The sequence below is a fragment of the Brugia malayi genome (genome assembly GCF_000002995.4).
Source record: "Brugia malayi strain FR3 genome assembly, contig: Bm_v4_Chr3_scaffold_001, whole genome shotgun sequence".
In the NCBI taxonomy this organism is placed as follows: Eukaryota; Metazoa; Nematoda; class Chromadorea; order Rhabditida; family Onchocercidae; genus Brugia; species Brugia malayi.
In genome coordinates, this window is record NW_025062477.1 from 5,350,805 (window position 1) to 5,364,601 (window position 13,797).

The 13,797-nt window shown below is 21.9% G+C and overlaps 2 protein-coding genes across 3 annotated transcripts; both read left to right on the forward strand.

Moving 5' to 3' along the window:
• Positions 1-2,445: 2,445 nt before the first annotated feature.
• On the forward strand, positions 2,446-10,079 carry Bm5272 (Uncharacterized protein; the record flags this gene model as incomplete). Of its 2 annotated transcripts, none has more annotated exons than XM_043080058.1 (14): positions 2,446-2,637; positions 2,903-3,100; positions 3,515-3,609; positions 3,877-3,970; positions 4,151-4,317; positions 4,564-4,692; positions 5,121-5,288; positions 5,635-5,872; positions 6,804-6,968; positions 7,686-7,888; positions 8,265-8,465; positions 8,742-8,982; positions 9,329-9,490; positions 9,957-10,079. In XM_043080058.1, the coding sequence occupies 14 exons, from the start codon at positions 2,446-2,448 to the stop codon at positions 10,077-10,079; spliced, it is 2,376 nt and encodes a 791-aa protein (XP_042935992.1). The 2 variants fall into 2 exon arrangements, with proteins under 2 accessions (XP_042935992.1, XP_042935993.1); XM_043080059.1 differs by having other exon boundaries at positions 2,614-2,637.
• An 818-nt stretch (positions 10,080-10,897) lies between these two features.
• On the forward strand, positions 10,898-13,274 carry Bm1076 (Uncharacterized protein; the record flags this gene model as incomplete). The annotated part of the gene is made up of 6 exons (XM_043080060.1): positions 10,898-11,063; positions 11,275-11,481; positions 11,897-12,071; positions 12,473-12,670; positions 12,885-12,954; positions 13,266-13,274. The coding sequence occupies 6 exons, from the start codon at positions 10,898-10,900 to the stop codon at positions 13,272-13,274; spliced, it is 825 nt and encodes a 274-aa protein (XP_042935994.1).
• Between the last annotated feature and the right edge of the window lie 523 nt (positions 13,275-13,797).

Sequence of the window (13,797 nt, forward strand, 5' to 3'; positions counted from 1 at the left end):
GGCATTATACTTTGTAGCGTTTTTTTTTTTCTTTTTTTTTTTCTTTTTTAAAAATCAATTCTAACTTAATTGACACTGAATAATGTGCCAAGAGTACTTATTTTAAACTAAACTGACTTTAATGCAATTACACTTCTCTAGAAATCAGAAAGTTTAGACTGTTCATGTGATGCAGTCATTAGTAAAATATTTTTATCCTTTCTTCTTTTCTCTTTTTATTTCATATTTTGAAATTTGAATTTAAGTTAATGAATTGCAAAAGAAAGAAAATTTTTATTAAACATGCATTTTAATGTATAGCAATGATTCAAAAATACATTTAAAGTAAATCATAAATGATTTTCTTTTACTTTTTGATTACTCTTTTTCACTTATTTGAAATTAACCAGGCTCCAAAATAAAAAAAAAAAAAAAAAATGAAATTCTAATTGTCATCATAAATTTGTTTTATTAATAATTATCATTAATCATATGCAAATTACAAATGCTAAAGATAACTGTAAATACTTAAATTTTACATCTACGATTTGTCATACTTTTAATTTAATCAGTTTTGTTCGCAGTTTCTTTTTTTTTTTTTTTTTTTTTTTAATTTTTATTTCTATTTTAATTTTCATTTGAATTTTGATGAACAAAAAAGAAAAAAATAGTTTTTTTTTTCTTTTCTTTCAAATAGAATTAGATAGAATTAAATGGATGAAATTAATAAATTGAATAAGAATTGATAAATTTGAATAGGAATAGGTCAAAATATAATACAAAATGATAAATTGGTTGACTCAATTTACCAATTGATAATCCACTTTTAACTACAGCATACTTTCCTTTACGTAAATGAAGCACTTGTGACGCTTTCTGCAATGACGCAATCTGAATAATATCTATCACAAGACGAAATGTATAGATTTTAGAGGAAAGAAGTAAATAACTTTCTTAACTTAACTGATGAATGAATTGCATTCTCTAAAAATTTGTATTATTGAGAAGAATTTTCATCTTTTTTTTTAATCATATTTGAACTATTATGGTCAAATATTATATATTTGTTTTGATTATTGTATCATTTCACTTATGATTGTTTGTGGAAAAATAAAATACTAACACTAAAATTAGTTTTTGTTTAATTTTAATACTAACATTACTAATAATTTTAGATTGGCATGTAGATTTTATTTTATTATTATTATTATTATTTAAAAAGTATTATTTTTTCCCTGCATTATTTTCATCTTTCTCACATATTTATTAGTATTCATTATTAATTAAATAAAAAACTAGTAATGTTTAAAAATTGATAGATTTATTAAAAATTTATTGATCAAAAATGTTGATAATTTTTTTTATTCTGTTGAAAAAAACTAATTCGTTACTTTATTAAGTTTTAAATGTTAAATTCTATTTTTAACTCATCAAATCTTCAACATATTTCTTTTTGCAATTTTGTTTTTTTTTTTTCTTTTTGGTTTTCAAATTTTATACAAGTTTTTCTATTAATTTGCAAATTTTTATATCAAAACTTGTTGTTGATCATTAGAAAGATTGGTGGAACAATAAGACTTAAAAAAATTAAACATTTTTTATTGCTATAAAAAGTAGTATCGGATAGATGTGTAATAATTATTGTGGAAAATATGCCAATGTCGAAATAATTAAGAAGTAAGAGAATTTAATAGATAAATTAATTAATTCAAGGTTAGAGAAATAAGTGAGTGAAATATTATTATGTAAATAACAATTACTTGAATGAATGAAATATTTTGTAATTAATTTATATATTTTATGTTAATGATTTAAATATTTTATAATTAATTTTTTTCTGTGTTTTTTTAAAAAAAAAAAAAAAAAAAGGAAAGAAGAATCTTTAATGAAACATTCAAGAAATAAAACAAAACAAACTTACAAATTGTAAGCAATCATTTTTATTGTATAGAATATTCATAAGTTAATTTTCTGTAATTTAAATTACTTTTCAAACAATTACTTTAATTTTATTGTATTGTTTCCACAAGCGATAAAAAATATTTTTCACTTACAAATATTAATCACTAACTTATTGAAAAAAAAAATTTTCCGAAAATTAACTAAAATATTTCAAAAAAAAAAAAAATTTTTAGAAAAGGGAGGAGAGGAAGAGAGAAGGATAGTATAAGGCTTAAGCCAGAAGTTATTGGCTGATTACATTTATGGGCAAATATATTTCATACATTTAACATTTTGCTAGAATAGTTTCTTTCGTCTCATTTATTATTATATATACAATATATTATTTGTTTTCTTAGTCTAATTTTTCTCTTTTTTTTTACTTTAATTTTCATTTTATAAATTATTTCTGTTTTCATATTAATTTTTATTAATTATAAAAATTTGTTACAGTTAAGCTATTATACTAATTTATTACAGTTATACTAATTATACTAACAATAACAAGCGTAGACATAAATTCCTATGAAATACAATTATGCATTCATTCATTTCTTACTATTACAACTACTTTCGTATTCCAATGCGATAGCTTATCATTTATCATCAGATGATAACTTCAAATGGTTATCACCGTTTGATAATCGTAGTAAGTTAGCAGCATTATGCACTCAAAATAATCGACAATTAGTTATGCATCGTTCTGGGATAACATTGGTATGTATTTTATCAATTGATAAATATGAATTACAAGTAAATAATTTATTAGCTAAAAAAAAAACAAAAATAAAAAAGTTTTAATTCTAAAATATCGAAAAGAAAATAGTGTAACTGATATGAATTTTACTGTAAATTAATTAAATAACAGTTTAATTAGTGAAAAAAAATGAATGAATTAAATGCAATGTGAATTCAATTATTTCAATTATATGACAAAATTTTGAATTATAAAAATTAAATCACTTATAGTAATTTATTATAGCTTTATCGTTTATTTCAACATGATGCGTTATGTTCACCTGAAATTGAGCGTTACGTACCGTCACGTCATATTTCTTTGGTATGGTTTATGCAGGCGTTGCAATACTGTGAAGTGAATCACGTTTTAAATTGGAAGAGACCTGAAATTCATTATAATCGAACATTTCAAGTATTAATTACACGAGCTGCCTTTGCATTGGTAAATATTAGATAAGTGATTAGTTAGTTTGAAGTTGAAAAGATGTTATCAAAAAAATTTAAAAAAAAAAAAGAACTTGAACATTACTTAAACTTTTAAATTTGAAAAGTATATTTTATATATTTTAAACTTTTAAATTTATTTTAAACAAATTTTTCATAAAATATCAACAATGTCTAAGTTTTTGTTTAAAAGATTACAGTTTGAAATAATTTTATTTAAAGCAATAATAAATTCACAAAAAATATTTTCAATCAATTTAAAAAAATTAAATTTGAGCACAATTTTTTCAAATGCCCTGAATTTAAACTTCGAAAAAATTTTCAAAATGTTATTAGAAATGAAATTTTTTTCATGATCAAATTATATTGGAATTAATTTAATTAATCTGATAGCTATCATCTTCATTTTCAGGTATGTCAAGAAATTAATGATATAAATCTTTATGGATTAATGAAATATGCAGATTTGTTTCGAATTCTTTTCGAAGATAACAATACAGATCGCAGGTAACAAGTGACCTTAAGAATTATCAGTTATCAATCAAATTTGATAACAAGTCATAATTTATCATTTGATAATATGTGAAAGCGACTGGTATAACTATTTTTGACTTTTTTCTAATATCTTAATGTACGCTTTAAATTATTACTCACTCTTGATTATCATCGGTATCTCTTATCAGTGCTTGTTTTACCTAAGCTTGTAAAAGTTAATATTTAATATTGATAACAAATGATAAGAAAAATTCATCTAACAAATTTTATTACTTGAAGAATCATCTGTCAACAAATACAGAACACAAATAACGATTTATTTCAACGTTGCCTTGCAGACAAACCAAATAATAAGCTATATCTTCTGAATAAAGTATTTTAACATTCTTTCATTTTTTTTTTCTTGAAAAAGTAATTTTGTTTTAAAAATTTTCTTTTATTTCAAAATAATGTCTTTTTGTTTTGTTTAATTCGTTTTTTTCTTCTTCATTCATTTATAATTCAAATAAAGTTAATTTTAAATATTTCGTTGAAAAAAAAAAAAAAATTTCAGATGTGTTCTGGAAATTCAACGTTGCGATTAATTAAAATGAATGTGCTTTTTCAACGGTTTGCCAGAAATTGTCATACGTTGCATGATTTTGTCATTAATATGCTACCAAAATATTCATCATTTGGTGAAGCACTCTCAAATGATATATACTTTATGAATTTATTAAGGTTAAAATTACTAATTAATCAAATTAACTACTACAAATAATTCTATATATTACTTTTAGTCAAATAATTTGATAAAAATCAAATTATTCAAGATACAGTTAATCATATGATATTAATAACTGCAAAAAAAAAAAAAAAATCTATGCTAAATATTATTTATGAAATTCTTTAAAAAAAATATATAAAAAGTATTTTTTTAAAAAATAATTTATTATCAATTTTTAATCAAATGAATATTCTTTTCAGCAATTATCTCATATCAACAATTAATCGTGCTAGTCCATTGCTAGAGATTGTTTTGAAAACACGCCTTCATCTTCAACTTTTTAGCATTACAGCTGTTAAATTGCAACGTGAACTGGACAAAGCTAACATGTTAACATTTATTAGTTATTAAACTACTTAAAAATTATTCATTAGCATAAAATTTGATATAAAAATTTTCAAAAATTATAATGAAATAATTTTATTCTTCTTTTTCCTTAAATTCCATTTGCTTTTTTTTTTTTTTTTTTATTTATTGTTAAATTTCATTTAGAATTGTTTAGCATTAATTTTATATCCTTTCCTTTGTAAAATTTCATACAATATGTGAAAAAAAAATGTATATGTATGTGTAAATCAAAATTAATTACTAGGTGAAAATTTTATAAGAAAATGCAATTTTGAAACTAAGGAATTTATAAATTTAAATTATAATCTTTGAGTATTTAAAAATAGTGTGTTTTTTTTTCTTTTTTTCTTTTTGCAAATTAATAATTAAAGATTTAAAACAAAAGAGATGTGTGGAATGATGAAATTAGGTGTATTCAACAACGAGAAGAGGAACAATATATTTTGGAAAGCAGTATTGATAATAGCAGTAGAAATGGTTTTATTTATGATAATAACGAGAATGATAATGATAAATTCAATTATTGTTCATATGAAGGAAATCTGTTTGTCAGTGCACAGACAAATGCAGAAATTAGGTAATTATTTATTGATATTTGAAATGATTTAAAAATTCATATGAAATCATGAAAAGTAATAATAATTATTTTTTATTTATTTCTTTTTTTTTTGATAGCGTATAATTTATTTTATGGTTAACAGCAAAAACAATGACAAAAATTTTTCTGTTAAAAAAAAGTAAAAGTATTAGTTAATTCAACAGAAGAAGAAAGAATTTTTTTTAATGGTAAATTTCAAGTTTTATTAAAAAAAGTATTTTATTACAATTTTATTGCTAATATTAATTTAAATTTTCCATAACAATATTATTTAATTTTTTTTTTCTTTTTTTAATTTATATATTGAAATTTTTAATTATTACAGAACAATTGCACGATTTGCTGAAATTGGTATTTATACAGAAACATTTCTTTTATTATTAGTACTAATTATTACTATAATATTATTATTATTATTATGGAAATCATATAAACATTTATCAACAGCAATGGTGCTATTCATATTTAATATCATTTTTTCCAATTCATTATTTATCATATCATTTGTTTTCTTACTTTCTCAAACAGTCAGTGATAAAGCATCTAAAGCACTAAGTGATATGGTATCGTTTTCTTTTTTAATTAATTAATTATATTTTAAAAAACTTTAGAAAAACAAAATGAGTAAAATAATAAAAAAAAAAGGAAATAGTTTCTCTGTTGTTTAACAAGAGACAAAAAAGAAAGAAAAAACAATTAAAATAGAGAATAATGGAAAAAATAAGTGAATAAAAACGATAAATAATATCAACTACTACTTTTATTACTATTAATTACTATTATTAATATTATTATTATTAATTATTAGCGTTATCATTACTGTTGGTTATAATTAGCATTACAATTTCTTTTAAATTATTTCATTTCTTTCTTTTTTTCGTTATTGTTTATTGTTATTTCAACTTAAAATTGCAAATAATTTATTTGCAAGGGTTCGCATAATTTAATTACAAATTTGCTTCGTTTTCCAAAAAAATTATTTTTTATTTTTTGCATTAAAATTGTCATTAAATAAAAAAAAAAGAAAATATGTCAGATATTTTTTTTTCTAAATTGTCAGAGAACGATATTATGTAACATTTTGCATTCGATAAAAATAGATTAGTGCTCAATAGTGAAAGAACTTATTTAAATTATTATTTAAATCTCTTTTTAGCCATAATTTGTTTTTTCTACTAATTTTTCCTATTCAAAAAATATAAAATATTATTTATACTTAATAAGTTATAAGGAAAAATACAGAACGATTTTAATGTATTTAGAATAAAATAATTTTATAAATTCATCTCTAAATAATAATTATGTCATAATCAAAATATTATTTAGAAGATTACAGCAAATTCTTTTAAACTTTAAAAAAAAAAAAAATAGCAAAAAGAAGTATTTATAACAATTGTGGAAATTTAGCAAAAATGTGTTTGTAGTTTCATTTATAATTATTTGATTAATTTATATAATTTAGATTTTCTCTTCTTTTTCCTTTTTCTTTTTTAGGATTTTGATGGAACAATTCCAGCATCACTGGTTATAACTGAAGCATTAAATGCAAATTTATTTGAAACAAATAAATTCATTCAACAAATGATTCAAGAAACGCTTTATTCATTGGCACAAAATGGTTCTCTTCTTGGCCTTACTAATTTACTTGTTCTTGTATTAGTAAGTATTTTGCTTTTTGCAGTAGTGAGAAAAGAAAAAGAAAAAATAACGATTAGATTAATTTTTGTTAAATTAAATTTAAAAAGAAGCATCAAACTGTCAAATTAATTTCAAATACTTCTTGAATTTCACACTGCTAAACTAATCAAAATAAATATATATACATATATATAAAGATTCAAAAAAACACTATTAACAGTAATTATGGTTGTCAAAAATAATAAAGAATTAGATTTTTTTTTTTTTTTTCATTTCAATATCATTTCAAAAAATGCAGTAATGTAGCAATAATACCACTATAAAATTTGCATTATAAACAATTGTACAGTAAAAAAATATGAAATAATAAGTAGAAAACATGATTCTTATAGTATTAAATAGAAATCACGATTATTACGATAGAAATGGATATGAATTGCGGCTATTGTAATAGTAACAAATGAGAATCATGATTATTATGATAATAATAAGCAGTAATCATGATTGCCGTGATAGTAATAAACGGAAATCATGATTGTTACGATAATAATAAGTAGATATCATAACTACCACTACCGTGATAGTAATAAGTAGAACTCACGATTATTATGGTAGTAATGAATGAAAATCACGATCACTATGACATTAACAAATAAGAATCATGATTGTTATGATAGTAATAAATGGAAATCACGATAATTATAACATTAGTAAATAAGAATAATGAATGCTATTTAGGTTGTTATTAATCGTTCAATGGCCGGTAAATCAATACGACTGTCACGGAAATGTGTAATTTCAATTTTTTCACTTGTTTGGATATTTTTATTCATCACGCATCTGTTATTTTCATCTCTGCAACTTACAGCAGTTCATTTCATCGGTCAAATGTTCAACACGTTGAAGACACGTCGACGTGATGTTCAGTGTAATGAAATAAGGTTTAATTTTTGGATGAAACAGTGAAATTTATAGTTGCTAGAATAATTGGATCGAAATAATAATAATAATAATTTTTGAAATTAATATAAATCACTCATTCATTATCATTATGTTATGTAAAATATTTGAAATCTATGCGAAATTAATTAATAAAATATTGACCATCAACATAAAAAATAATTATTTGATAATTCTTATTTAAATTGATTCTTTTGCATTTATAATAATAATTTGTAAAAAGAATATAACTTACTCATTAATAGTATTGGTAATATTTGTTTTGAATTTATCAAAATAACTCAAATGAGAATTATAAAATAAATTTTTGTTTATCAAAATTAAATAAATTCTTGAATTGTATAACATTAATTTTAGTTTGATGTTAGCAGATTACAATATTTTTGGTGATCTTTGTGATCGAATTTCACCATTTTACGATTTTGGCGTTTATTTATTACGTGGTCATACACTATTTACGTTAACTTTCCTCATAATAGCATTGATAATATTTGTTGTGACAGTTTGCCATCATCGCAACGTACGTCGACAAAACAACGTATTAAGCGGAGAAACACGGTTCATTTAACATTAAATTGCTAGATTGTTTAATCCTTTTACTAGAATAATGATTTTTTTTTTTCGATGAATTTTATAAATTTCGTTAATTTTCATTGATCGAATTATTCTATCAATTTAAGTAAATTCAAAAAAAAAAAAAGATTGCTAGATTTTTAAAATTTCTTCATTGAAAAAAAATTTCTTAATTTAATTAATATTACAATTAACAATAAAAATTTTATTTCTTGTTTTATTTTTACTGTCCTTTTTTTTTTTAAATAAAAATATTTTTAGTGAATGTAAACCACAACGTCGACGTGAAATGCTCTTTAACACACTTCTCCTATCCATTTGCGCATATTTTTTCTCAATTGCTGGTCAATCATTTGTTGAAATAGCTGTTTTCTGGGCGGAAAATCGTGAAGATGCAACGGAATGGGCTCGTTGGTTTCAATTAGCAAGAATTACCGCATTTGTTGACCCACTTTTCAATCCGTTATTGGTTATATTAAGGATACCAACATTAAGTGCTAAGGTAAAATTAATTTACATAATCTGAAAATATTTCATTAAGATATCAGTGATCTTTTTTTCTTTTTTTTATTGCTTAAAATGAATAAAATTGTAATTTTGAATTTATGCTGAAAATTTATTTAAAAAATGATAAAAAAGAAACGAAATATCAAATTTTTAAATTGTTTTTGATGCAATTAATGATAGAATATATTTTAAACTGTTAAGCATTTCTTTTTCATTTCTTTCCTTCTCCCCCTCTCTTTCCCTCTCTCTCTCTCCTATTTATCGCATTTCTTTGCAATAGATTTTTTGTAAAATTTTCAAAACAAATTTAAATTTGCTTAGTCAAAACATTACATTTTTAGTTACGGTGGATTGGTCGTTATATTACCAATGTGACATTATTATTTTGTTGTCATAAAAGAGCCAAGAAAAGAAAGCCAAAGCCAAAACGAATATTAGGATCCGCTACCGGGGTGTCCTCAACTAGTCCTCATAGTATACATTCCGATGATTTCTTTTCCAAGGTTTTTTTGAATTTTTTTTCTTATCAATCCTAATTATTACCTATCATTTAACATATTAGAAATGCATAATATTAATATTATCATATTTCTTTTTCAATTATAATCTAATTTAAAAAATTATTAAACAATAAAAATTTGAACAAATTACTAAAAATCAAAATTTTTGCATTAATTGGAATTTAAATAGCTAACAACTTTTGAGTAAATTTGCAGGAAGAAAAATCGTAACTTTCTTTCTTTTAAAATTGTCTGCTCAAAATTTAACTTTCTTTTTCTACTTTTATGTTTTTTGATTGCTTAATTTATCAATTTTATCAGTAATTTATCAGTGAAATATTTTATAATTTATAATAAGATATATACCTTCGTTTATTTTTTAAACTTTAAATGCTACTTTTTTCTCCTAAATTAAAACTTTTTTGCTTAATTTCTTATCACTTCTTTTTTTCTTAAATTTTATTTCCAGTTATTATGCCATCGAAATTTTCCATCGAAATTATCATCAACATATCGTCGCAGTAATAGTGGTACTATTGTTGGTAATAGATTTCATGCAAGAGCACTTAATTTTGTCCTTCAAGATTTATAGAATAATTAGTAAATTTTAATTTAAATATTTTTGTTCGATACTATTTGTTTGAATGTTTTTTATTAATTTATTTAATTTATGTAAAAAACGAAATAAAGAACAATTTGTGCTTATAATTTATCATAGGAATATTTGATTGATCGCAACAGATTAGCCAATATTATTTTTATTATTTAACGAAATACCTTCTAGAATAAAAGTTCATTTCTTTTTTAAATGTTCTTTATTTAATTCTTATATGTTTTTTTTTTTCGTTTTTTTTTTTTTTTTAATTAATGCTAAAGATATTAAACCTTTAATTTAATTTAAATAAATAATAAATCATTTCGAAAAAAAATATTGGATAAAGTTTAATTAAATATGAAATACCGTCATCATTTTATATTCTAAAATCAGACTGACAGGTTGTTATTCTCAAAAACTGTCATGAATTGGTAATTTAGTTAAATCTTTATCAATTTTCTGTCCTTTACGTACATCTACTGATATTTTTAATTTCAGTTTATAAAATATTTTAATTTTCAGATCTTTCGTAATTCTAACTTATTTTAACTTAGAAACAATCAAAATTTGAAATGGTAGCAGCTAATTGTAATGAATACAAATTGAATATAATTGCTAATTGATCATAAAATTAATAATCAATAATTTAGTCAAAATTAACAAGAAAATAATTTTGTTATTATCTTTGCATACTTCCATTAATCAAATATATGCATTAAAATTATTCGCTATCACAAATATCATTGATTGATTAACAGTATATTAAAATTAAAATTAATATCTGTCATTGCATTTGTTGCAGTGAATTGAACGATATGCTAAGTTTAAATTCAAATTTGTCTGAAATGAAAAGTACAATTGGAACATCAAGTTTAAGCTCAGAACTTACTATCCTCTCATTCGCTGATATAACTGTTTCCAGTCAAGAATCTTTTGATAACGATAATATCACTTTATCAACAAAAAATTACCCAACAATCAGTAAATTTTTGTTAATTACATCCAAAAATTAATTAAATAATTTCAACTTTTAAATTGCAAGGTTATTTTTTAAAAAAAAAAAAAAACATTTTTTTAATAAGTTTTTTTCTTAAGAATCATTAGCAAATTATAATCTTACCAAGATGAAAATCTTACCAAAAATATTTCTTTTTAAAAAATTAAAAAAAGAAAATAAGAAATCTAATCACAGAGTCGGAAAAAGCAATGAAAATTTCAAATGAAAGCAGTTTGCTAAAAAATGAACCAAACTGCTATCAATTGCATTTTCCGGAATGTTTTATTGCGGATTACACAAAATTGAAAATATTAAAATGTGCACCTAAAAAGATTTCAAAAAACTGTAAATTGCAATCAGTCCCTTCAGCAATTTATGAAGTTATAATTGAAAAGAGGTCCGGTAAGCTACTACTATACATATTTTCTTTTACTCAAAGCATCACAGTAAGAAAAAGTTTAAATAAAATAAATTATGCACATAAAATATTAAAAAGTTAAATTTAGAAAATAAAATTAGAATAACAAAATAAAAAAACAAGAATGGTAATTGCAAATTTTCTTGTCCGTTCGTTACATTTTGATTACTTTCTCTTAAGTCAATCGATAATTTTTGATATTTTTGAGTATGTCTTTACTTTTAGCTTTACCTCATAAAAATAAAAATTTACAATCAATTAATTTTAAACTCATTTTTAATAGAGAATTAATAAGCAGAAACTTAATGTTATCGATATCAATTCAGTGCAAGAAAAAAAAAACTTACAAAATTTATTGGAATTTCAAAATTTATTTTTTAAAAAACTAAAAATTTTCAGCTAAATTATCTTCAACAATGATTAATATTTTACCCCAAAATATCATTAATATAGCCTTATCACATATTCCATTATCAATTGCATTTGATAAAGCTCAAATACCATCGAAAGTATCAATAAATGAGCAAATTCGAAGTAAATCGAAAACTGATGACTATAACCCAACGAAAATTCAGTTAGATGAATCAATTATTAAATATTTAAATAACTAAAATAGCTAAAATTTATTAATTAAATGTGAATAATTCCTTATCAGTGTGTATTATTTTTTAATAATTATCACAGAGTTAGTGATAATCAATGCCAAAATCTCTCATTGATTGATTGAATATCAATTAAATTTATACTAATTAATGCTAATTAAGGATAAAAAATTAGTGAAATCATATCAAAATCATTTGCTACTGTAAATGGCAACTTTTTTCTTTTCTTTCTTTTTCACTTCTTCGGTGATATTTCTATAGTAATTAAATTAAATGATAAAAAAAATTAAACTTTCAATAATTTACTTGTGTTGAAAAAAACGATAGATGAAAAATTCAAATATGAATTTAAAATAAAACAGAAATTTTTCAGGTCAAAAAATATTGTAAAAAGAAAAAATTCGAGAGAAAATATGCAAAAATATTATAAAACAACATCAAAGAAAATTTTTGTTTTTGATGCTTTTCCGGAAGAAACTTTCCGGAATAATAATGAGAATGTGAATAAAGAAGATAACATCAATGATACAATCATTCAATGGTTGAAATGTACACAATCACAAACTGAAAGGTATAAGAAATCAAAATATATACTCATAGGGTTTTGCTATGAAACGAAATAACTGATTAATTTAAAATTTTGAAATTTCAAAAATTTATTTTTATCATTAATTAATAGATTAATTCTTCATGCAAAGGAGAAATTATTGAACAATAATAATTATACAATTAACAGAAAAATCATTTTTTCATTTTTGTCATTTATCACTATATTTGCACTTTAGAATTTGTAATTTTGATAAAATGATTGAATTGATCGAATCGATTGAACAAGAAATCAGTGCAATCGAATCAGTATGTTTACAAAAACAATTACACATTGGTAAAACTTCAGATTACCATGAAATTTCAACAATTTATTTTCTCATTACACAAATTCTTTCATGCCATTTATCTATATTCATTTCAATTATTACTCATTTCTTCAAGCATTATTCGTACTTACTTAATTTCATTTACAATTCATTTCTTAATTTCAATCATTGTTTACATTTATATATGGACGTGATTTCGACTATCATTTATTGTCGTACACATAATTTCAAGTACCATGTATTTGTACTGAATTTCAATTATCACTTATTTATATTTAACCTCAATTTTAGAAGAATTAGCAAGTGGAGAAAGCCTACAAATTGTTAATAAAAAGAATAGAGTAATCGAGGTGAATGAAATGAAACCTACAAATATTCAATGATCTAATTATCGCTATTTCCAACAATAATTGCAAAATGTCAAAGTTAATTTAATTAATTATCAAAAATTTTATCTTTTAAGATAAGGCATAAAATAGTATAAGACACAGTTGTAATTACTGAAATTATGAAGCTAAAAGATACATATACTCTTCCTAATGATAAATACATTAAGCATTTGCTCTTATCAATTTAATTTGATCAACGAAGAGATCATCTAGAGTACGATGACACAGTGATAAGCAATGGTATGTAAAAGTGATAAGGAAGCAATTATTTGATATTAATGCAAAAATGCTATCTTAAAATAATTTCCTAAATTGTTTTTTGATTTATAACCAATTGTTATTTTCAGATATGAAATGAAGCATTAGATCAAACTTTTACAATTAATATTTGCTATTTTATTGTCATTTTCTTTTCTTTTTTTTTTAAGAAAAAA